This window comes from Perca fluviatilis, chromosome 2 (genome assembly GCF_010015445.1).
Source record: "Perca fluviatilis chromosome 2, GENO_Pfluv_1.0, whole genome shotgun sequence".
NCBI classification, from domain to species: domain Eukaryota; kingdom Metazoa; phylum Chordata; class Actinopteri; order Perciformes; family Percidae; genus Perca; species Perca fluviatilis.
In genome coordinates, this window is record NC_053113.1 from 21,982,259 (window position 1) to 22,008,393 (window position 26,135).

General features: G+C 39.4%; 1 protein-coding gene across 1 annotated transcript; it reads right to left on the minus strand.

Annotated features, from left to right (window-relative positions):
- Positions 1-1,043: 1,043 nt before the first annotated feature.
- On the minus strand, positions 1,044-24,917 carry LOC120551419 (beta-galactosidase-1-like protein 2). The gene is made up of 20 exons (XM_039788856.1): positions 24,420-24,917; positions 23,454-23,639; positions 23,094-23,162; positions 22,519-22,614; positions 21,574-21,682; positions 20,997-21,089; positions 20,715-20,796; positions 19,858-19,922; positions 19,644-19,670; positions 18,518-18,605; positions 16,854-16,997; positions 15,907-15,987; positions 13,344-13,450; positions 6,448-6,594; positions 6,043-6,114; positions 5,550-5,628; positions 5,309-5,396; positions 3,306-3,420; positions 2,237-2,353; positions 1,044-1,553 (listed from the first exon to the last, which is right to left on the minus strand). Exons 1-20 carry the CDS (start codon positions 24,521-24,523, stop codon positions 1,467-1,469), a joined length of 1,956 nt encoding a protein of 651 aa, XP_039644790.1. The 5' UTR covers positions 24,524-24,917; the 3' UTR covers positions 1,044-1,466.
- Positions 24,918-26,135: the final 1,218 nt, after the last annotated feature.

Consider the following 26,135-nt stretch of genomic DNA (forward strand, 5'->3'; position numbering starts at 1 on the left):
CATAAGTTATTAGTAACAACTAGCTGGTTTCAAGCTATAGTGATTTACTAGCTAGCTACATCAGGTTGAACCATTAACACAGAATGATCATCTTAGCTAGTAAGGACTTTAGTAGGCCAATATGTAGGATATAGTAGGCTGCCGAAAGCCAGCTAGCTAGCTAGTAAGATAGCTGAGCCAAAATCATGTGCTAATCCTTTGTAGGTCTGACTTTGTTTTATTTATATATACACATTACATACATGGAGAAATATGGGTTTCAGTGTTAATAGCATTCATGCATTTACAATAAGTAGGAAACATCCAATAATGCGAAGCTAACCAACGTAAATAGTCTAACATTACTGGTGTAAAGTTTTGCGTGTAAAATTGTGTGAAATGTTATTTTAAATCTTCCCAGTTTACATAATAATTAAACAGCATTTCAAAAGTCAGACATGTCGACCATGTACCATTTTGTGCTTTAAACAGGTCATACAGTGAGCTAACGTTACTTTTTAACGTTAAATAATTTGTGTTAACTATTGGTTTTGGTTGTCCAGTTAGCTACAATGCAACATTTAATAACAACTCATTTCTATATAAGAACTACTGTATGTGGTGACAAATGTTTTAATTGAGTAATACCTACATCTCCACTTAAATCTTACACTTCTGTAGATTGTTAGGCTAACTTTGATCGCATCTGGACAGCTGGTGCAAATGGATCCAGGATTTCAGCACCACAGGATACCTGACACCACATTTAGATTAGCCTACCTATCAATATTGTACAATGCTACAGTCTATGTTACAATGCAATTTGGTTAACATACACTGCTCAGTCTTCAAATGTGACAGCACGGCTACTACTGTGGCATCAATCTTTACAGAAAATAATTAGCAGTACCCACCACAGATGAGTTTTTAAAAAATGCTATTCAAACACAGTTCTTGACTTCCCTTCAGGAGCTCACAGCATATCATGAGAAAGTAAATTTGAAGCAGCCAGTGTTATATTAAACAGGCCCTTGGTGTGCAGGATAAATAAAGCTTTGTTGGTCTTAATGACACAGAGGTTGAACCCGCCTTTATTTACAGTTCTTTTAACACAGCCTGCAATTTAAAAATGAATACTGTGGGAGGAAGATATTTTACAACATTTTATTATAATCAAACAAAGTCCAATGGTCTCCAATTATGAAGTTTTAATGCAGGTTAATGATAATGTTACTAAATTGAACAAAAAGAATTTAAAGAATTTCATAAATACAGTCACTAAATGAAAAAGTGGTCTGTAACACTGCTGTGTTGGTGTCTTCTGATAGGACACAAAATAACATGTTCACTGACTGACATGTGCCACTTCTGGGGGTGTCAGTGCCTGAGTATACAAAGCTTGGGGCAATCGCCTCAATTGTGTTCTCCCCAGCTACTCTCCCATCATCCTCCTCTCTTCATCCACGCTCCCCTCTCGCCTCGTGTCCTCACTGGACATCAACTGTCATGCCATAGTCCGGACTGCTGGCAAACTGAATCTTCCCATCTGTTTCCTGCTCTTCAAACACTATGACCTGTATTAAATAAAAAAAATACCAGCTTAGCCGAGGTCGTGAAAGGACAGTAAGTGGGTGGTTGAGCACCAATGTCAATGAATGCACAGAAAAGAAAAGTTGAGAAAGGCAAGAAGGACAAACAGAGTAGATAGGCTACAGTAGATATATAAGGCCTTTTCCAGAAAGTGCTCCAGACCAACAATATCAAAGCTACAGGGTGATGAATATCAGTAGCTGTGTACTCTAACATGTTGATCTGGGAATGTGCTTTAAGTCTGGCGTATTAGTAGAGGTGAGTGAAGGAAATAGATAGGACTCAGAAAACATGCACATCTGTGACGTGTGTGCACATAGTGGATACCTAAAACCTTTTCTTCAAAACGTATTTCAAGGACGTCTGGAGGAATTTGGCAACATGGGGATCTTAAACCTATTATGTACCAACTTCAGCCAAGATTGGATGATATTGCCTAACTGTCCACTATAATGGGTTTAATAGTTTTTTAAATATCCTGTTAAATAACAAACATATGGGACTAAAGACACCCTTGGTGAAAGGTTACCAGTGCAAGACAAGTGTTCCTGTGCAGCGCTGTACATCACTAACAATTTTGAGATCAGGTCATCAATGTTAAAGTGATTTAAAAGTCTCCAGAATAATTGAATGATAAGCACCTATAATTAAGACAGAAGTACTGTACCTGGTTGTCCCCCTTGTGAAGCCAGGGACCTGGGACGTAGAGGGTTTGCTGAGGACCGATGGACCAGTAGCGACCCAGATTCTTGCCGTTGATAAACACTACACCTTTGCTCCAGCCCTGTGAACATAACCAGTGACTGTTCACCATGACAACAGGCAGGTTCAGCCAATTGAATGCTGAATAAAGAAAAGAAACATGTTGAGGACTACCAACAACACATGGCAAGCCTTTGTTTCTAATACCATTAGTATCTTTTGCTTAATAGAGCTTGAGGAGCTCTTCGCTTCGCTTTTCAACATCCAGTGACTTCGGCAATGGAAAACTGAGGGAAAGTTACAAGCTTAAACCCCCTGAGTGATGTGCAATATAACAGGAGGGTAAAAAGGCCCTTGTTCAATCAATAACTGCATTATGTAGAATTGCATAAAAAGTGGATCATCAACAGAACGTCTTTTTCTGTAAAGACCCTTCTAAGATGTTCTCGGTTCTCACAAATGAAATAACATTATTATTGTGTAAATACATCCAGACAATTATAAGTGAGCTGGCATGTGAGCTGGCACTCTGAATCTTAATTTCTGGTGTCAAAAGTCCTATCAGATATACAAAATAGAGATTCCTCTATCTATTGTCTATGTGGTGAAGACAGCTTACAGGACCAGAACTGTATGAATAAATATCAGTCCTGTGATGCCAAAATTGTCTGACCAAAGCTCAGGTAACATTATACTTAATAATATACAGCACTTAGATATGTGAATTATCTATGGAAGTACAGCTTGATTTCTGATCAATCTAGAGGAAGTCAAATATCAGATTTAATAAATGTCCTAACTTGATTTTCAATGTGAATCTATGAGAGGTTGTGGAAAATAACCCAAACACCAGTCAATATACAGTAATCCTATCCAATAATAAAGCCTGGGAACCAAATACGGTACTATCCTTTTTTTTCCAATGTTCCGTTTTTGGTTCAGATTGTGTATTGAGGTATTGATCAACTTAATGTCAGTCTGTAGTTTGTAGTGCTGCTGTACTGGATTGCAAGCCCACTGGCTGTCCTACTCACAGGGAGCTTGATGAAAGTGTCTTTAGGAAAACTGTTCACATAGAGTCTGGCCTGGAAAAACCCTGGGAAGGAGGGCCGCTGACGCATAGACATCCAGTGGCCTGAACTCTCAAGTCTGTAAAAGGAGAATACATTGCATACTTTTCATTTTGCTCAGATTACAGATTACACTTTTCTTCTCTAATATATTGCTTGGATGCAGTCTTATGTAGTTTTTCCTCAAAACCTCAGTCTTGACTTTTAAAATGCAATAGCATTTGGCATGTACAAATAGTAGATTCTGATATTCCACTTTGTTATGACTTACTTACATACTTACTTTCTTCTTCTTCTTTTATCATTATTATTATTATTATTGTTATTTATCTGTATGGCAGGTGTGCGCAGGTGTGTGTGTGGTGTGTGAGCCTGCGTGCATGTGTGGAATGTTAATGAACCATTTCTTTGTTGTACAATGTGCAATGACAATAAAGGTATTTCATTCTAGGTGTTCAGCCAGCAGTACACGGTGTATCATGTCATTCGTATTAATATGCCTACAGTAAATGTCAAGTGAAACTTTGGACATGGATTGCAGGGGAAATATTCAGAATCACTATCTTTGTTTTGGCTATAGGTTATATTTTGCTTCCAAGTACATTCAAAAGGTTGCCATGATGGAAGAAAAAAGTACTTCCTCAGTTATGCTTTTTTTAGTGTTCACTTAGACGGGGCTTCAGGCCTTGACATTTCCAAGATGGTGCTGATGTTAAAAGATTGCAATTTTTCAATACATAAAATATATATATATAAAAATGTCTTGAAAATATATGTAGATAGTTCTCTAAGTACACATACAAACACTCTGAAGAAACAAGGTCAGCTAATCCTAGTGACCTTGATGTTTATGTGTGCAACAAATATGAGTTGCATACAGAATATAATCAATATAAGGAATTCTAAATATCAACACATAATAAGCAAGGGTTGTGGAAGATGTTTGACTTAAATCTTGTGTCAGTGGCACTAATGCTGCATGGGATTAGCAATGTAGAAAAGCATTATAATTTTGTAATATGGAAACAGCATGAGAGAAATGCATTTGCACCTTGGGGTGCACTGGGTCCTGCCAAAATGACCTAATAATACTTGGCTGTTGTGGAGAAATTACCAGACCTAATGACTATTATTGGGATGGGTGCCACATTAAAGGTCTCCCACCATGTTTGGAAATTTGCAAAAGACATTGTGCATCTAAGACAGCCTTTGGCTTCTAACAAATATTAACATGTCCGAATGTAAATTACTTGCACCATTTCACATTATTCCATTGTATAGCAGTCAGTGCATGTGTGTACTGGTACTGTGCAAGGTATAAATGAACAGTTGTATTAAGCCGCTGTCTCGGAGTTGATTCAATGATCTTGTCAGATCTTTGGTAAATATATTGTAGTATTTATCAAAAAATCCTGTTTAACATTTAATTATTGTTCTTCTTTGTTGATGCAGCAAGTTTGGCATAATGCTGTAATGACTTTCATGACTGCCTCAGTGAATGCATTTTTATCTTTTGTGACCAACACATGAACTGATTTCATGTAGTGTTTTCATTATTTTATTCACCTGGAACTTAACATTAGTTTAAATTCTGCTACTACTGTGTATTATGAACACATTTTGCTGTCACTGTGAAAAAGTAAACACCAGCTTGATCTGCCTACTTTAATTTTAGCAACAAAAAGGTAGAATGTTCCTTATGTTGAGCCTCTAGAACATTGACAACAGCAAAGATATTCACTGACTCCCGCCATGTGGTCTACCTACTGTACTGCTTATAATTTAAGATGTTTAACATAAGACACTGAATTAGCTGTGGGATGGGCTGTGTTTTGAGTTCTGCATTTTGTCATCATGTTCCGACTGTAAATTTGTTAATCAGGACGATAATTGGCTGGATTGGCGGACTTAATGACAGAAAAACACAAACATGTAGGGAAACAGGGTAATAATTGAAAGACACAAACCTGTTTACAAAGCCTGGCTTCATATCCAGACTGCGAATAATGAAGTCACTGAGGGGGCGCTTGTTTAACTCGATATCTCCCACAAGACCTGGAAGGTGAGTCAAAGCTGCTTTAAGTTCTTTTTATGGATCTTAAGACACTGCTAATTAGTTTCTGTCAAGGTATCTAATTAAAAAGATCATTCAGCAAGACTTTTGCTGACTGGAACTTCTACAAAATCAGTTTACAGAACAACTCGTACCTTTGCGCTGGTCATCCAGGGTTTTCCCATAATTCACTCTTCCACAGTTCTCAACCAGTAAACTTAGAGTTCTTTTTCCCTTCGGTGAAAAAATACATAAAACATGAGAGGCATTACTGAAATACAGCAGTATTCCATAATGGAAAGAATTAACAAACAAAAAAAATAATTTCACCTTGTCTGGCTTTAGTAACTGATCAAGGCCAATCTGACTCTGCACTTTTCTGTAAGGTTGAAGTTTACTATTTAAAAATTTGTTGAATTAAACGGTCGTTTGAAGGTTTGCTGATGGCTTAATACTGGGACCTTGCTGCCAAAAACATCTATCGGCATCCCCTGTAGCTTTTACATGCTGTTAAATATTTACAACTTTATGCTTTTGAAAGTAGCTAACAGCAGAGCTAGGTCTTAACTACATACAGAAGACACAGACCACACACACACACACACACACACACACACACACACACACACACACACACACACACGGTACCTTCCCATCAGGGAGTGGAAGTTCTTGCGTCTCATAATCCAGAACACCAACAAAATGTTTGTCCACAAAAACCTCGGAAGACAAAGATTGTAACAAATATAAAAAAAAAAAAGCCAGATCAGAAACTATTCTTGCTATTTCTATAAATATCATTATGTTTATTACTACAATCAGTAATTCACTGAATTATAAATAAAAACTTTTTAAAACTCCAGGCTCCCATGTTTGATATTAACACCAGAGCAACTGGTAGCAGCCTGAGCTTGTTAATAGTACTCCACACGTACAGTACACTGATCAGGGGTGTGATTTCTAACAGATTACAGCTTTAAACGTTCTCACAAACAAAAGTGTAAATGTGTGATTGTGGATGCATTATGTTGCCGTCTGTCCTTCTGTCTTTACCAGTGCTCGGTCTCTGATGTTGTTCTTTGAGTTGAGGGTTCCTTTGCTGGTCATGGTGGTCTCATACAGTGTATAGCCATAAGACTGACCATTGTTATTGTTGACAGGGAGATTCTCCATGTTCATCGGCCTCTCTGACTTCAATGGCTAAAAAAATGAATATGCATATAAAGAGCTTAAGATAGACACAAGGTTTGTTGTTGATACAATGTACCTTAAAAATCATGTTTTTAAAGACATTTTCTTTTTTTACATGAAGTTTGCTGTATTTAAACATACAATATGTCATTTTCTGCTGCAAGGGTTCTCTCAATCAAAACAAAGGATGTAAACACGGACTTTTGACGTCGCAGAGTGGCATTATGGGAGTTGTAGTTTACATTGTTTAACACAATTGCTGATTAATATATCTGTTCACAGATGGGTTTATCCATTACAGTTTTATCCACATTACGTTTATGAACGTTTATTCATGTCATTCTGATAAAATAGCTGCAGTTTCCCCCACATACATACTCCCACTTACATTTTCTTGATTCAGTCTGTATTGGTAGCTAGCTACTTGACCAGTTAACGAGAAAGCAAGCTAACATTAGCCAGCAGCTAAAACCACAAAAAATGGTTTGCTGTAACGTTACTCAACACCGCTGAGAGACTTAGTTCGCGGCTGGGGCTGGCCGCTGAGTATCTCCGGGGACAGGAGAATTTCAGCACAACACCAGCCAGACTCGGACGCGTTATTTTGGATCGCATGTAACTTCGGCAAGTCCCGCCCTACGAAGCAGCTCGATTGGTTGGGGTTAGGCATTGACCTCGAGTGGTTAAGGTTAGAATAGCCGATTGGTCAGGGGATAGGACCTGAACAAATCGGGTTACGTTACCTTGCTTAAACATAGATGCCTGGCCAATAGTAGTGTGTGAATGCTATTGAAGGACGGGTCTTGCCTAGAAGTTGCGCGAGTTCCATATTAACGCGACTCGGACATGGGGCGATATGGTCTGTTTCCATGACTGCCGTTAGCATCATTATCACCCGGCGCTGGAGTTTGAGCTGGCTGAGTTCAGATTAGACTGCGGATTGGGCCGCATTTTTCTGTCCGAGCAGTAACCAAACCCGACCCAAGCCCGACAGGCATTTAGATATTTATGCCTGAGCCCGACCCGAGCCCGACACAGATAAAATAATTTTTTTCTCATACTAATGACACATGTACGTTTGTTTATGTGGAAAGCACGCTTTTATTAAGCAACTGTAGGAAGGCATTTGGAAATGTCAACAGATGAGCGCATCAGCGCACACGGGGCAACAAGCGCACGGTAATCTCCTGAGGCCAACTTCTTTTTAACGTCTTCCATTGTTGCGCTGCCACATGTAGCCTAATATGCTCGTTTCGTCACAGCTACATAAAGAAATTTCCGCACACAGGAAGATGGATGTTAGGGTAATATTTTGGCTACCTACATAATAAGCTGTTTTAAATTTAAAATGTTCAATGCCTTATCGCGCTGATGAGACCGAGCCCGACCCGAACATCATTTCTAAATATCTGTCCGAACCCGGCCCGGCCCGTTGGGTACCGTTGGGTATCGTTGGGTACCATTGGGTACCGTTGGGTACCGTTGGGTACCATTGGGCTCGGGTCGGGTATCCATCCTATTTGAGATTGCTGTACATTAATAATAATGGCTGGCTGCTGTGAATGTGTTGTGTCCCTGGGGCTGTTGTCCGCTCTCATCCCAACTAAAGTCCCTTACTGGCGGAGAGTGAGGCAGAATAACCAGGGTGGGATAGCTGGCTAAATTAGCATTTGATTTGTCTTCTATCTATAGCTACAACTAACATTAACGATAGCTGGCGAACATAATCGTGGGTTAGCCCAGTGCTGTTTAATGTTAACTTTACCTTGATTAAAAAAATTATACTTAAAATAACTTAATGAGCGTGTTGAACGATGTTGTAACCTTATAACGTTCCCCACCAAGCATTAGCATGTCAACGTAGCACATAATGTTAAGCTGGATCGATCGAAATAGAAATGTATCAATAAATAAGGTCCCTGCTGTATTACTGTATTGTTAATGGCATGCAATCAATGACAAAATTATGCCTTTTTGGCAAAAAGCAAGCTGTATTACGGTTACTGAGTATTGTTCTTTCTTTGACATTGTTTGATTTACAATTACTCCCGAACAAATCAACTGGGTTCCCGTGTTTTGACGGAAGTTAGAGTAACTAGAGGGGTCAAAGGTTTTATGACGCCACTGACAGGTGACTAAATGAAACGTCCTGTGTCATTAAAATAAAATAACAGATTTCTCTGGGTTTGAACATCGTTGGAAACATTTGGGATAGTGTACACAACTCGACAAAATATATATAGTTGTTTTTACACATTTTAATGCAGAAATGTATTGTACCTTTAAAGGGAACACGTAATTTCGAAACCACTCTCAATGCAGATGGGATTGTATGATTCCCACTTGCAAGATGGCTTCACCCAAAGTGACAATTTATCAAACCTAATGAAGCTTTCCTGTCTGGCGTTCAGAGCAATTCTTGTATTCAGCAGCATTCTTTTGCATACCCTTGGGAGGTGCATTATGCACTCTTCACAAGACAATAAACACCCCTGCTATGACACAATTAACCACATACTTCCAAACACACAGATACAATATCAAACTCAGACATCCCACTCAGTCTTTCTGAAGCCTCTGAAGAGAAAACGCTCTTTTTAAAACAAGTGTGTGTGGCTGGTCAGGGGCGAAGTAATTGTCGTCTCAGAGGGAAGCAAATTATTGAGACGGGGAGTGAATAATTAATGTTGTAAGCGACTGCCAGACGTGCTACATCTGGTTTGAATATAAATGCCCCTGAAGAGCATGGTGTAAATGGCTGAACTATACTGGTAGACATGAAACTGAATAGACTCAATGACACCTTCCAAACAGGTTTTTAACCAATCACTTGGCGAGAAAGTTTCTGTTGCATTTTACTTCTACAACTTAATTGGAGTTGAAATTTTTCCCTCCACGTCGTCTATTGCAATAAAAGACTTTCAAGGTATATACAGTCAGATAAAGAAGGACTTTGAGCGCTGGTCGAATCTTCCTAATTCACTTCAAGCCCGAATAGCAATAGTTAAAATGGATATACTTCCTCGTGTTAATTTCTTCTCTTCCATGATCCCTCTTGCTACCCCTTTGGGGTATTGGGATAAGCTTCAGTCATTAGTTTCTAAATTCATATGGAAAGGAAAGCGCCTAAAACTCACGACTCTCCAGCGAGATAAGACACTAGGGGGGCTAGCTCTGCCAGATTTTAAAATCTACTTCTGGTCTTATGTGCTACGCCCTTTATCTACGTGGTTCAACCCTAGTTCCTCCGCTTCGTGGAGACCAATTGAGGAGAATATTGTATTACCTCACAGGTTGCAAGACCTGGTGTATGCTAATATACCATTGAAAAAAGCCAAATTACGACTAGGCCCTGTTATATCATTTCTGCTCACATCTTACCGTGCTGTAATGAAGCATGTTGGCACAGATTGGCATAATCACACACCACTTTTTAATAACTTCTCATTACTCACTGGTAACATACCCTTCTCATTTCACATTGGAAGAATAGGGGAGTGAATGTATTAAAAGATTTGTATGGTGTCCATGGTTTACGAGCTTTTAACGACCTACAAGCTGAATTTGATCTTCCAGGTTCATCTTTTTTCTTTTATATGCAGTTAAGATCAGCTATGACGGCATACGGTGTCCCGTGGGGAACAGCTCTTCCTACACATCCCCTAAGTAAGTTACTTGCTTCAGTAGGACCTACACAGGGGATGATTTCTAAACTTTACAAATTCATTTCTGAACCAGTAGAGGGTATCTGGAATAGAGATTTAAGTGAAGTACATGATAGAGAGGTCTGCTGGGACACAGTGTGGAAAATCTTAGTGGTACGTCCAAAAACCCCAACCATCAATTAATACACTATGGGCCCTATCTTGCACTCAGCGCAATTGCCTTTGTACACCGACGCATGTATCATTCCTATTTTGCACCCCACGCACAGCGGACTTTTCCCTCCACAGACGCAAAGAGGAGGAGTGTTCCAGCGCAAACGTTCCCTGGTGCTATTTTGCAGTTTCAGAAAACAATTCGGCCACTGACCAGGAAAATCCTGGTCTAAAGTCAGTAGCGTGTTATTCAGATGCTATTTTAGGGGCGCATGCTTGGCCATAATGTAGTGTGTGCACAACGCGCATACACTTTGCTTCCCTCATCTACACGGTCTGAGCAGTTCCCATTTTTGCAAACCATACATAATTACAAAGAAAAATATTACTGAAAATGCGCTTCAGGTGTTTGGATAGGTCAGGAGGGATTTTACAGTACAGTCCTCAAAAAGTCGCAGCATTCTTTGTGGCTTGTTGTGTTTTACACAACATTTCCATGAATCATGAATGTGTTGATGACATAAATGAGGAAATATTAGAGGACTTAAGGAGACGTGATGTTACACTCCGGCGGAATCTGGTCCGGGAGTAATGCGCGATGCACTCCTGGTGGAGCGGGTGGACGGAGATGGAGTGGGGGGAGGAGGAAGGGGCACAACAGGTGCAGGTGGTGCGTTTGGAGGCCCATGCTCCATGGCTGCAGCCCGAGAGGCCGCAGCAACATCGCCACCCGGTCAAGACGGGCATTTATTACTTTGTCCTGGACAGCTCCCGCTGGCGTGCGCCAGGCAAATCCGCCGTCATAATAGCAATCCGCCACGGAACAAGCGCGCCTGCTCTTTAAGGGAATGTGAGATGACGCTCTGATTGGTTATTTTCACGTTACACCCAAACCCCACCTAACTACTTCAGACCAACCCATTTTAGATTTGCTTCGGGCACAAGACTCATTTATCCCGCCGGTATAATAGCAACAGCACCCGAGATCCGCCCACAAAGCTACTTGTGTTTCACGTTTGATACTTGCGTTTCAGATCGTTAAAATAGGGCCCTGCAAGTATGTTCATAGGATGTACCTCACCCCCAGAAGGCGTTATTCTATGAAGATCACCACGTCTCCAAACTGTGATCTCTGCCCACTTAATGTCCAGGGGTCTTTCTTGCATGTTTATTGGGAGTGCCCCGGCGTGGTTAGATTCTGGAAAGAAATATCTCTCACTTGAAGTGACATTCTCAAGCTTAGGATCCCAGTTTCCCCAGCCTTACTTCTGCTTAATGATGACTCTTCCTTAAATCTGTGCCTGCAGCATAAACGTACTCTATGGGCCGGTCTCACAGCAGCCAAGAGGATACTGGCCCTCAGGTGGCAGCCGCCACATTCCTTGGCTTGGCAGCACTGGGCCAATTCATTTCTTGAAATTGTGCTGATGGAGTGGTCCGTTGCCCGTATGCACGGGGCCAGCCATGAGACTCTGCAGGCATGGGAGGCAGCATACAAGTTAGTTAAAGAAAGGGTGCAGCATGGCCGACCTTGATCTTTCTGGTATATTTTTATTTGGGGAGAGATCCTGGGTGGGCGGGGATTATGGGGAGTCGCCTTGGGGTGGGGGAGTCGCCTTGGAGGTGGGGGGGGGGTGTTATAGGGGTCCTAATTCTGTTGCTTCCCTAATGATGTGCAAAGGACTTTATTTCTGTTACATTGATGGTTAGGAAAAGAAAGGAAAAATTGTGTATATGATGTGATTATATATATTTTGTACATTTTTCAATAAAAAATGTATCACAAAAAAACAACCACGATTCAATTTGATTTTCGATATTTATTTTTTTTCCAGCAGGGACAGCAATGCCACAACAAGAGCCGCTAGATAACAGAAGGGTACTTTGCAACAACAGTTTGAGTTTCTCTGGGTTTTTTTCAGTGACGCAATTTAATGCACCATTAATTTAAAGACGTGTACCTGAAGGCACCATGGAGTCCCTTTGGCACGCACATGCTTTACCTTTGTTGTTTGTTTACATACAGTAACTCTCTTACAGGAAGGCAAAATGTTGCCACACTGGTGACTTCAGGGAAGCAGGTGTCTGAAAAAGTCAAGCTGCAGGCTAAAGATAAGTTAACATATACCTGTGTCTTTAGCTGCATGCTTCCAGCTGGTAAGCTACGCTGTGTCTGTTGTTGTCTTTTTCTTTGAGTGTGGAGAGAGAAAAAAATACTGGGGGGGATCACCGATCCTGCTTCTGATTTCGATCAATTTTCGAATTAAAATCGTTATTGTGATACCCCTATTTGTTATATTTTAGATAGACCAAATGACATCCTGGAAGATGGAAGAAGTTACTTCATATATGATGTCAATAGAGATACGGTAGTGATTTGCTTGAGGTAATTACATGGACAGAATCACAAGAAAAAAACAATGCCAACAGGTACAAGAGCGCAGGTGACTACTGTGATTATTTGTGTTATTGTGACCGAACAGTGGGGTTGTTTCTATCACTGCTAATGTTCATTGACTGTAAAATATGCCTAGCAAAGATGCTAACAGATTATAATAACTACTGGCAACGGGTAGTTAACAGATGTAATATGTCATATCAACAGGGATAGGGAGCTTGTGCTACTGTTACTGGTTCTGTAAATACACCTGTCCTCGGGCTGGGATAGACTTGAGAATTGCATGTGCTTTGCAAAGGCTCTTTAAGCAGTAGAATAATTTTTTATAAAGTACACAGACCACAACGGACATAATTAACATCAAATGCTCTTTGAGTTTATTTGATTGGCTTGTGTGTATTGCTTATGGAGCAAATACACAATTTGTGTATTACTGTTGTCTGTCAACAACCTTCTGACTCTGTTTTGAGCATTGCTACACAGGTGACGTTTATTATTTCTGTGCCTTCAATTTTGGCACTCTCTGTGCATCTGTGGCTTACCTTGTCAGTGAAATGCAGACTGTCCCACAGAGACAGGTGCTGGTGGATGACAATAGGCTGGTACGCTCTCCTTTCCTGATGAGAGGGCAGTTCAGGTAGAGGCTGGGCTGGAAAACAAGGAGGCAGTTATTCTGTCTGTATATGAATTCATTTTCATTTTCTTTATCTTGTATTTGCCCAGGGGATGCAAAGAAGTCCAAACAAATGGCATTTTGAAATTATTACAACATGATGTATATATTGCCCACATGTACAGTATATACATTTGTTCTTAGGCAGAAATCTCTTAAAGGAACACGCCAACTCTGAGCGAACTCCAGGCGAACTCTCTGCTCCTCACGACGGGGCTTCTCAGGTGCTGCGAGCAAATCACTCCGCCCAGGTATCAGAAGTAGCAGTGCTTCGCGTTCTGAGAATATAGTTCCCAGTTTGTATAAGGTTAGAAGATGGCTGTGTCTCATGTGACCTTGTTATTAGTACATGCTGTGACTATACAAATCATGTAAATAGGAAAATGTGAGCGTTATTTTGTCACTTATTGGGAGCAGTTTGCTAAGCGAGGCCTGCGGTGGATGGGTCAGACAGAGTTACAACACGCACGGAGATGAGAAGGGTATGTACGGACTTGTCTAACTCTGGGGGATACGGTGAATAAGCTAAAGTCCAAATAAGTCGGCGTGTTCCTTTAAAGCAGCACTAGAGAACTGTTTCCACTTCGGTCCTCCTACAGGTTGGAAGCGGAATTGTCCATTACATTACATTATAGAAGTTTGTCAGATCGGGTAGCGGATCTGTAGTTCGAATGAACTGGACAATGTAATGTAACGGACAATTCCCTTTCCAACCTGTAGGGGGACCGAAGCGGGAAAAGTTCTCTAGTGTTGCTTTAAAACTTGCCAAGATAAGAACTGTTGCACCTACATACAGTATCACACCTGAGAGAAAGAAAGAGGGAGCCAGAAGAGGGCTGTTTTGCTAATTTAAATAATTGTAAACCATTTAAAGTGTAAAAGCAAACCATAGCAATCTTTTGTGTACAGCTGGTACTAAGAAAAAGTGGTGATGTATTAACTTTTTGGCCTGCTTTAGCTTAACCAGCAAAACAACAGAGGAGGAGTCTTCCTCCTCGAAAGCCTTTGAATCACTTGATACCAATCATAAAAGTAACCTGTCCCTAGGAAACTGCTTTTAAGGCTCCTTGGGTGAGCCCTTTGCCCTCCACAGCAGCATCCAGTTTGTGGTCCATGTTGCAAAACAGTCTCTTTACAAAAATTAACAGTGGTTATCCTACCCCTCACTGCTTTTAAAGGTGTTAAAGCGTGCAGAGACACCAGCGGTCCCTCTGAAAAAGGCTTGACAGCATTTCCTATCACCAAGTGGTAACATCTGGATCACTTAAGGAAAGCTTCGAGGATAACGGCCAACATCTTTCTCCTAAATGGCTCGCTTACAAGCCAGTGCTATTGTAAGTATATATGATGTGCCAATGCTAAGAGGGGAAGAGTGTCTGTTGAAAATACATTTCTATAAAACTATGTCACAGATTTGGAACAAAGCCCATATTATCCCCAAATGTCCCTATAATCCTGTATGGAAGAGATTGTGTTATTTATTTGTCATTTGACTTTCCTCGCAGAAGATGATGATGATTACAAGAATAAATATGTCAAATCATAAACTGCTTTAAGATAAATGGGTACCATCAATAGTGAGCTGGCATACTGCAAGTACACAGACAGACTGTGTAGTGCAGATGTATGTGTAGCGTGTTTAGGTTATATACTGTATTTTTGTAATTTTTGGCGGCTTTGTAATAATAAGACAACCCCCAAAGCGTACATGTCACAGGCCTACTTTAGAGCCATGTTGTTGTCAAAGATTTTTGACAGACATGCTGAATCCATGCCAGGTTATGCAAAAACATAAGGGAAAAGAGTAAGTGACACACTGTACATGATTTGACAACCAAACAACAATAAAATGATCTAATAAAAGAATTGTGTCATGTGCTTATAGTTGCTGAGCAGAACAAAAAGCCTTCTCGACTCTCATATCCAGGCCACTGCTCATTGTTCAGCAGACTACAAAACATAAGGAGTATTCACGCACATGCAGCTTTTCAAACTATCTTCAATCACCACAACTCTGGGCAAATTATTACTTTGTTTTACTAGACTCAATCCCAGCTTGCCAAAAGCTACATTTTCAGTTGTGGCCACAAAACACCTGAGACTTCTGCCCCCAACCAAAAACCCTTGTTTTACAAATACAGAAAACTGCAAAAGACATAAACATGATAAAAGGCCTAGAAATATATAATAATGTGTAAATGAGAGGGTGAGGGGTTGGGAAAAAAAAAAAAAAAAAAAAAAAAAAAAAAAAAAAAAAAAAAAAAAAAAAACAAAAAAAAAAAAAAAAAAAAAAAAAAAACATAAAAAAAAAAAAAAAAAAAAAAAAAAAAAAAAAAAAAAAAAAAAAAAAAAAAGAGAAAAAAAAAAAAAGGGAGAAAGAAGAAAAGACAGAAGATGCAGGGCCTGACTCAGCAGCAACACACGACACTCACCGTGGTAGTGGCTGAATAAATTCCTCAGAAGATGGTACTTGGTGGTGTAATCCCCAGCCTCGGATAATGGAGCATCGTAATCTAAAAGATAATGCGCTATCAGAACAGCAGGCTCGGGAGCCGGAGAGAGGCAGGGATGCCTGTTAACGGTGGCAGATGCTTTCACTGTGCTCCTCTATCAAACATCTTGAGACAGCAGCAGGCCGACACATTTTATCACATTTTATTTTTTATCATGACAAAAAGTGTCTTTTTGGGGCAAAAAGGTAAAAGGCATTCACAGGAGTAAAAACAGGTATAATGACTGCTGAAGGTCAGAGGTGGTCTTCTCTACTGGGGAACAGTTTTCAGAATTCTCCTCTTTTCTCAAGAACGAGGTCATTACAATGTTAAGTACCCTAGAGGAGGATATAAAACCAATTGTACCATCTTTAATTTACATTTTCCCGTGCATTTTATTAGGTAATGAATTCATTAATGCACACTGCATATTCAAATTTCAAAGCAGCCGAAGGTCAGCGGCTCAGGAGTAGGGATAGCGCCATCTACAGACATTTCAAATATCCTTATTATGTTTTAACCTACCTCCACTATTCACATTTGTTTCAAGCATATATGCTCAGAATGTACCTACTCACTATATTTCAAGAAGGTTATTGTTTGATGATTATGTGCACTCCTGAGTAAAATGTTTTTTTACAAGCTTATGGACTGTTTCAGCCTACTCTGACGCAGAATCAGTGGGCTTTACAAAATCAGGATACAAACAGCAGATGTGTAAGTATCTCTGGCTATTAAAATGCAGTTTTGTGTTGAATGCTTGTGGCATTGAACCTAGTTCAACCCTGATATGTATATGGTGTTTTTTTTTTTCTCCTAACTCACAAGGAATTTTGTTCATTCAAATGTTACAAAATGCTCGTCACAAACAGATTCATGACACATACCGTAGCTTGTGACCATAGGTCTAGGTGCTGGCATTCCAACAGCAAACGCTCCACTCATGAAGCCAAAATTTGTCCCTCCGTGGAACATGTAGAGGTTGATAGACATGTCCAGTTTAAGGATCTCTGTGACCACAGGTATCATGTCTGTCAAAAAATAAAAGGACAAATATAATTTACTACTTAAAAAGTCTATAATTTATCTTAATTATTCTGATATAACCAGTGAGTAAATCAGAGAATAGTAAATACAATGCTAAACATTAAAACCCACGAGTGACAAAATGAAAAACATATCCACTTAACTTCAGCTTTAACAAGCCACTGTTTCAATATTCCTATTGCCCTCAATTCCAAATCAATTGAAACATGTGACAGACCTCAGCCCCACATACAATTACAGGTTACTATAATTTATTACGGGGCAAAGCTCACACCCATAAAAAATTGCCTACCTCCTTGCACAAATTGGCTTCCTAGATTTTGCAGCGAACACCGCAGCGCAAGTAATTAGGTATTTAAATTGGACTTTAGCAGTCAAATTGGACTGACTTTAATGGTTTGAATCAAGGACATGAGCCTTAATGAATAACAATTGAGCAGGGTGAGTGACAGAGCCAGACTCGGTTGGTTTCATGTTGGTGGCGTTAGCTGTGACCAACTGCTGGGTGTGTTGCAGTCTACAGAGCACTGAACTGTCAAGGACATGAATCCCCTCTGAATATCCCAGCCTTCATTTCATAGCTGTGACACTTTCTGCATGGCTAGGGTCTTTTTTTCCCCCTTTCCATTTCTCACTGAGGAAAAAATACATAATAAACCCTTTCATTTTCAGAACATTTTTAAGTTGTGGATGGCTGCTTGGAATGACAGAGAGTAAAAAGGAAGCTTGAGGCTCTGCACTGTGTTTGAAATGGGATGTTTCTGAGAGCACTCAAGAAGCTGAGTGTGTGACTTCCATTAATCTTTACAATTGTCAAACAGGTGTTTTTATGAATGCATATTATGCATGGTTATTATGCATTATGCATGTGGAAAGTTACAAAGTACATTTACTATTAATATTTATTTAACAGCTGTATTACTTTGCTAATTAAGATGTTTTATACAAAATGATAAATCAAATCAAGTCCTTTCAGTCGATGATTTAGTCCATAATTGTGTCCTAGCTCATCATTTTCTCAAAAGATGTGATATGAATATTCCAGCCATTTTTCAAAGCAGATCAATTTGTTTAACGTATATTCTGAAATCAAGTTTTTTTTTTTCTAAGTAAGATTTCTACATTATTGTTTTATTCCTTAAAGATGCAGTAGGTAAGACTTATAAACCTAACTTTCTGTCATATTTGCTTAAACCAACCCTATGTTTGAGTAGAACTACATGAAGCAGGTAATAAAAAAAAAAACATCTGGCTCCTCTGGCTCCACCTCCAGCCTGTAGTGCGATTTGCAAAAATCCACCGCTCCCTGTTCAGATACACGAATCAGGGCCAGAGGGGGTGTCTAACTTCGTGTCAATCACTGCTCATGCACACGCATTCATTCTCCCTTGTGGGGGGAGGGGCTTAGGAGACCGTTTTGGGCTTTAGCAGAAAGGGGGGGAGAGACTGAGAAGTTGTCGATGTTCAAATTGTTTGGCTAAGTCCTGGATCTTCGCAATCCTACCTACAGCACCTTTAAGGATCTGAATCTTTCCACCACCGTAAGTGGGTGACATGATACGCAGTCCTGCCAATGGTTTCACACTATTCAACTTGGTGCAGTAAGGAGCCAAGAAATATAGCAACGCACCAAGAAGAAGAAGAAGCCTAATAGCAAGTAATCATAAACCGTGTCAATTTGATTTCAAATTCTTCCAAAAAATATGCTCCGCAAATGTTTTATGAGGAAGAAAATGTGTTTAACACTTTTGTTAGTCCACAAGGATATACACGTGGATGTAAACCTAACTTTGTCCTCAATCTCACATATTTTTCAATGCCTTATGTTTAGATGCAGGCAGTTCAATATTGTGCACATACAACCTGAGACATATAAGACATACTGTAGCTGCATATAATTAAAGTACACAATGTTATGTTCCCATCAACTGAAACCTCATTTAACGCAGCTAAGGGCAAGACAGTCCTAGTGTGTATCCGTGTGTGTATGTGTAGCTACAGCATATGTGGATACAGTGGAAGTGCGAGGGCATGAGATGAATGTGACTCCTGCAAAGCGTAACACCTTCACCTGGGTTCAGTACAGTCAGTGAGAATCAGAGGAGCACATTTTGGAACAATCCTGTACAAAGACATGTTTGAAAAATCTGGCCTCTGAACATGAAGTATGTGGCCCAGAGACAAAGTCGAGAGGATGGGACACAGACTCTGGTTTGTGATACTTGGCTCACAATCCACCATGCATGAAAAGTATAAATCTCTGACAAAGCCACAAAACAAGGAAGAAATGACCATATGCTAAGCTGTACATCCCAGCTGCACTGAGTGGGCTCTGTGCCTTTTTGTAAAGCAACAACAGCGTTAGAGAGACTGCCTTGCACTCAGTCTGGAGAATTTATCTTATACAACCTCCAAAGCAGTGAGCTTGTCCATAGCCTGTCTTTCCCCTGGCACAAAGACTGTTTTATTCTCAGCAAAAAAAAGGTTTGTCTTAAGCCTTTCTTACCCTAAGACACTCGCTCTATGTACCCATTTTGGGTTTGTATTGCTAACAAAAAGTTTAAATTAGCCTATTTACAAAAAAATACCTCAACAAAATACAATCTTAAATTAGAATTTAAAAACTACACCCCCATCACCAGCTTAGGCTTGTTAGGCTAGTGGGAGAAAAAAAAAAAAAGATATACGTCCAAATGTTCTTTCAGTAACTACTTCATTGCGCTTGCACAAACCAAAAAATTGTCTAAAAGATTAAAGATATTCTTTCATATTATAGATAATACCGTCTGCTTAACGTTAAGTTTGATCTTTGATTAGATCAGAAAACACACAAATAAGACTCACTTGTATTCCATCCAGACACTTGATGTCATTCGGGTTGAGTTTCTGGAAATTGATGGTTTCTAGTGCTTTAGACACAAAAAGGTAGAACAATAGCCGTTACCACATATACATGTACAAACTAACAAAGATGCAGAGCATCAGTTCAAACTAATACCAAACAGTGTTCATCAGTTGTTATTGTTTTGAGTTGTGCTTAAATCCTCCCAAGCTTCTTTTCTTGTCTTCAAAGAAGTATTAGCAGGTTAACATAGCACCTTAGACTTTCATGTAAAGCAAACTTCTCTTCAAATCACAAAGTTATCAGGCATTAAAGCTGTCTAACGTATGGTTCTGCATTAGGAATCAGCCATAATGAGGCATTACACTTTAACTGTTCACCTAACATGCAAATCAGGATTAAGAAATCTGCATTTATAAAAAAAAAGAAAAGAAAAAGAAATACCCAGAGGAGGGTTTATAACAACACTCTGGAGAATCCTGGCCTGCAATTATGATGATGACAGTGCATGGTTTGCAATGATAATAAAAACAGAAATACTCTTCATCTCAGTGAAGAACAACCTTATTGTGGCTTTTAGACAATGTTTGCTAATGCATGTGCATTAAAATAGCATATGTGTCAAAGAAAATATTTTCATATTGCGGCATCACATGTTCATGCCATTGTAACTGCAAAAGGAACAACTTTCTGGTACAACACAGACTCCTTTGTGTGTATTTGTGAACAGCAGCTGCCTGACACCAGGGGCCACCCTTTGGTTCAGACCTCTAGTCGTTGTGTGAAAATACACCAGCCAACATGCTGTATGTGTTATTTTGTTTGGGTCTTGTTTGTCTGTCAGCCCATCTGACAATACCTCCTTTCACTCCGCCACGCTTTAGTCCTTCCCTGTTGTCTGAGGTCAGCAGCAGCTCTGTGATGCCCCTTGACAATAATGCCTGGAAAGAATGAGGATTATGGAGGCAACTAAACAAAATAGTGGAAGTAATTTCTGAAATATAAGTGACACTTATTTTCAAATTGAGTGAACAGGGGAGTGAGTAAAGGACAGCAGGGAGGACAAAGTAAATACGTGCACTCTCATGTAGGAGCTGACAAGCATTGTCCAAATAATATACTGTACAATTGTGTTTCTTACCTCCTTGATGAAAGGCATGTAATCTTCATCTTTAGCAAAGGAGCCATATTCATTCTCCACTTGAACTGCTATAATTGGGCCACCCTTGGAGTACTGCACATTAATTATGTGAATAGAGGACATATATTAGGGCCTGGCAGCAGTTATTGACCATTCCCCAATACAGCTGAATTTTAAAAAGACTGTGAAATGGAAATCAGAGCTTGTTCAATGATGCATGGTGCTGATAAAAAAAGAAAGAAAATATGGCTGGGAGGACACAAGTTGAACTATTTACTGTTTATGGTGCATTGTATTGTTAACAATGGTTAACATAATGATCAAAAGCTGTTTTTAGGAGGTGGTAACAGAAATATTGCCTACAGAGATGAAATATGATTGTGAATACAAGGATTCTATCTAAAAATTATAGAAAATATTTTTGGGATTGGATATTTTTTTAATTAACTGGCAGACGCATGCATGTAACCATGAAATAATAATAATTTATAATTTAGCTTGTCTATTTTGAGCATATAGGAGTTTAAGTCATAATTTAATCAAATATTTGGTTTTGTATACTTTTTCTAGAAAGTACCTGATGTGGAACAACTTTCTTCATGAGTTGATTAAAGAAGGAGTTGACTGCAGCAGTGAATCCTGGGTAGGTTGTTCTTAGTTTCATGTTTTGATCCCGTAGCAGCCAACTGAAAAAAAATCACAACAAAACCTTTAAAATGTCCAAAAAGCAAAATATCACACAAATTCCTCAAAGTGCTGTGCTGGGAACTCTCTTTAGGTTTTTTTTTAGAACATAATCGTACCAACCTAAGCATGACTATCATAAAGTGCAGTGCAGAGGAAGTCATGCTTCACTGCGTGCCCCTAGAAACACTCTGTTTTGATGATTATCAAATAAATATTACCTCAACCATACATTCCCGGAGGGCAAAACTACTCCAAAAATACCTACTTCCAGTCTTTTTCCCTCCAACATTCACCCCATTATCTGTTCAAATCTATTTTGATTACAGAACTAAATGAATTCATCCTTTCAGGGAGCTATGCCTGTCAGATTTAATTATCGTTCTCTCTAACACCTCACTAAAAGTCTGGTAAATCATCAGTGACTTTCATCTGAGTAACATTAGACGTTACTTACATGATGTAAAATGTCCTGTCTTACACTGTATGTAAAGGCCTGTTGTCTTTGTATCATATATGTACAACACTGTAAGGTGGGAAAATCTCATCAAGACAAATTCTTTGTTGTATAGTATGTAGCAAGACGTCTGGGGAAACTGGCCAAATAGATGACAGAGACAACTTGAAATAATTCACATAAGTAAATTATTTTCACGAGTTTAATGGATTTAGCCTGCAGCAAAGATACCACTAAGAAACAGATTATCTGACTGAACAATTCATTTCCAAGCCAGCTTAAGGGGTTACTTTAGCACCCCATTGGCTATTCTAAAATAATGTTTTACAATGTATGGCTGTAAGGCATATACAAAAGCTAACACATAATTATGATTGTTACCTGGGTAGTCCCCCTAAATCCCACTCAGCACAGATGTACGGCCCTGGACGTAGAATCACCCAGAGGCCCAAGCTGGCTGCAAGGCGGAGGTAGGCTCTAAGAGAAGGATATAAAATGTGCAAAAAGGGGCTGCCAATGAGGTTGATTTATACAATACATGAGATCAATACAACTTAAAATGTTTACTACAGCAGATATAAAGTGTGGACAGATAGTTATAATCAAAGCAGATGTTTAATTGTTAATTATATGTCATTCATTCTCAAATATGTAATATCATTTTTTTTCATTTTCAAATCATATTTTTTTTGTTTTGAGGTAACATGTGCTTCCAGCACTAGACTTCTCGGCAAGCAGCGCATTTGGTGGATCAACGCCAATTTATCAGTGAATCAAGAAGCACTGATACTGATTGAGCGTATAGCTAATTAATCATAAAAAACATCTCTTAAGGGTAAACCTAAACCATTCGCTGCAGTATCAAATTATCCAAGCCTGTGGAATGCGGAGCCCTTCTGCAATGCAACAGTGCCATCTGCAGGAGTCTCAGGAGCGTTCCCTTCATCGTTCCTTACTCTAAATCCAACTGATCCTCAAAGTTGAACACCCCTCGCTCAGGCTCATGCAGGTTCCACGGCACATACCTGGAAACAGAAATAAAACTGATGTTTTTTATGTGCTTTTAGTAGTTTAATGCTAATGGATTTTAGTGGTTTATAAGACTATAAGACTGCATTTGATTCTTGTAAAAAAAAAAAAAAAAAAATCAACTGCTATGTCCCTTTTTCATATTACTCGTGAATTCTGCTCTACTTTACTCAGATTTTAGTTGATCTGTGTATTATCTTCTCCAGTAAAACAACAATGTGACATGGTTTATTCTGGTGTACAGGTACAGTGTCTTCAACCAGCAATGAGTTGCAGTGGGAGCCTACGTTGTGAGAGTATTGAGGCCACAGGCCTTCATCTTTAGCAGCCGGTCCTCCCAGTAGGCTCTGGGGACACGGAAGTAATGGATGGACCCCCCCAGGATGTGGAAGGGTTTTCTCTCCAGAGTGAACTGAGACGAGTTGGCCCTCAGACCCTCCACACGGCTCATTCTTTCTACTTCAAGGCGATTCCTAGGGGGCAAAATACAGTTTACAACTTAAAAAGAACTAGTGCTACTGGATCAAAGGCCATGAAGACATTTGAGACATATATCTACAGTATGAAGCAAGCTTGTAAACGAATATGCCCATGGGCAAATTATTGTTATCACTGCATTTGAATGTAATCATACCAGGAGAGACACAAACTGGGGCTAAGAACGTGTTCTTGGTCATCTTGCAGTAGGCTAATCTAAGGATAATCATTTATGGCTGATTATCCTAAAAGCCATTTGATTTTGACAACTCATCAATTTATGATATTACAAAGCTCTCTTCTAAGTATCTATTTATGTAATTCAGCATAATGATACAACAATAACATGATCTCATTCTGATCAGCAGAAAAGATTTACATTGAGACTTCCATGGTGATTTGACCTCAAAACAGGATAAAGTGAAGTGTAACAAAGTGACAGGTAACTTGTTATGTGTAACGTTAGTCACGTTCAGTGTCCACAGTCCAGCAGGTGAGAGTTCACAGGTAACTTGGTTGGTTTCTTAAGAATAGAGCTGAGTAGGAATGCATGAATATATAGGCAGTAAAATACTAAGCACACACAGTCAAGCTTATTAGGACACCATGGAGAAGCTCGAACATAACATTCGACGTTTCAGTGGGCGCGGTTTCATCCAGAAACATATCTTCATGCATGACACTTGTTAGTTGAATGTTTAGCTAGATACTTTCTTCAGGCTTATGTTTAGATACTTTCTTCAGGCTTATATTAACTGTTGAAATGTCCGGCTTACCTTGTAAACTGATAGGCAATGATCGCTCCGACGGCAAAACACAGCAGGAGAAAATATCTTTGCTTTAGGGTCAGACGAAGCCTGACCATCGATAAGCTTTCCATTGGCAATAACAACACAACTTAAGTATGAACGTTTCTTGTTTAAACGCGACTTAAAGTACATAACGTTATCTTTTTCTTTCCGATGTGGACTAGAATCCCGTTATCTCAATGTATACGGTTATGTCACATCTAACATAGGCTAACGTTATTCCAGTTTCGCAAAAATGATATGATAACGCCAGTGAAGTTGAGCTACCCCATAAGTACACAACGCTAAATTATTCGTATCGTTACTTCCGGGATTACTAATTCAAAAAACTAAACATGTCTATGAAAAATGAATGTTAAACTAGCTAGTGTGACCAGTATCTGATGTCAGGGGAAGCTAGCGTTAGTATAGCCTAACGTTAGTTGTCCAAAAGTAAACACTAAACACCCGACTGTACTCCTGTAGGGACCGTCCCAAAATTACGCTGCTGAAGAAACGCAGAACATAAGACCAAGGGTCTAATCAGCATTTGCAAATGCAGTCAGTGACATTATTGAATATTTCTCTCTAGTTTTTTTTTATAATAATGATAAACATGTAGCTACAGTTTGCAAAAATACAATGTACCCTATTATGTGAAGTTGTTTGACAGCTCTCAGCTGACAACATTGTGTGCAATATTTTGTCTATTTAGTTAAATAGAGATTTGAAGTCATGCCCTTCTGCTTCCGGTCCATGGGACCTAGCTATCTTTCGAAAAAAATATGAACAGGAGTCAATGGAGAGATAATTTTTTTGGTCTGATTTGAATTGAGCCATGGATTACAAATATGATGTTCGTCAATTTAAAAGATAATTTTTCAACCGAAGAAAGTCTCAGTTAGCCATAGGTTTGTCATGTGACCACTTAGTTTTGTGTGAAACCGCTCAGTGAACTACATCTCTCGTCTGACACAATTTACGTCACCTAGCTTGATGCTAAACTTGATCGCTAGCTACCTAGCTTAGCTCTGTTCCACTGTAACGTTATATTACCTGATGTGTTTTATCCAGTGAAGTGTTTTCAGCAGGTAAGCAAAAGAACTATGGAGCCAGGACAGTGACAGTAACCTGTAGTATTGAAAATAAAAATTGGCATTGAAACAACAAATATTGGAACTGAAAAATTTTGAACTGAAATATAAAACACAAACATCAAAAAGTAATAATCTCACAATGCTATTATTTTATTTCACTTTGACATATTTTTGCATTATGATAGGTTTTTCAATGCCAATCTACATTTTTTCTTGATGTCTGACTTTTTTCAGTGACAGTTTTTTTTTTTACGCTGTCAGGATTTTTACAATGTCACTGGTTTTCAGTTTCAACTTTCTGTCACTGTTTTGGCGTAGGGAGGAGGGGCCTGAGGGGAGGGACAAAGGGGCGTGGTGTACAGGTAATTTGCATAGGCTACTGGGAGAGACCGCAGCTCCACAGGCATCCTCACAGATTACCCATATCTGCAATGGCTTCCACAAGTTCACCTGGAACCTCCAAATCTCAAGTAAGTCTGTTTATTTCTGCCATTTCTTTTCACGTAGAAGCAGGCTGGTTTAGTGTTAACTTTAAATGTAGGCCTAAGCTGTGGCAGAGGTTAGAACTGTTCTCTTAATACATCCATGCTTAGCACACGTCAGCTAA

Bases quoted from the DNA above. Each gene is read 5' to 3' on its own strand.
- LOC120551419 (XM_039788856.1), bottom strand. From the start codon at position 24,523: ATGGAAAGCTTATCGATGGTCAGGCTTCGTCTGACCCTAAAGCAAAGA. The intron at 23,640-24,419 runs GTAAGCCGGACA...TTTGCCCCCTAG, and splicing joins ATTGCCTATCAGTTTACAAG to GAATCGCCTTGAAGTAGAAA. The intron at 1,554-2,236 runs GTACAGTACTTC...TATTTAATACAG, and splicing joins TTCACAAGGGGGACAACCAG to GTCATAGTGTTTGAAGAGCA.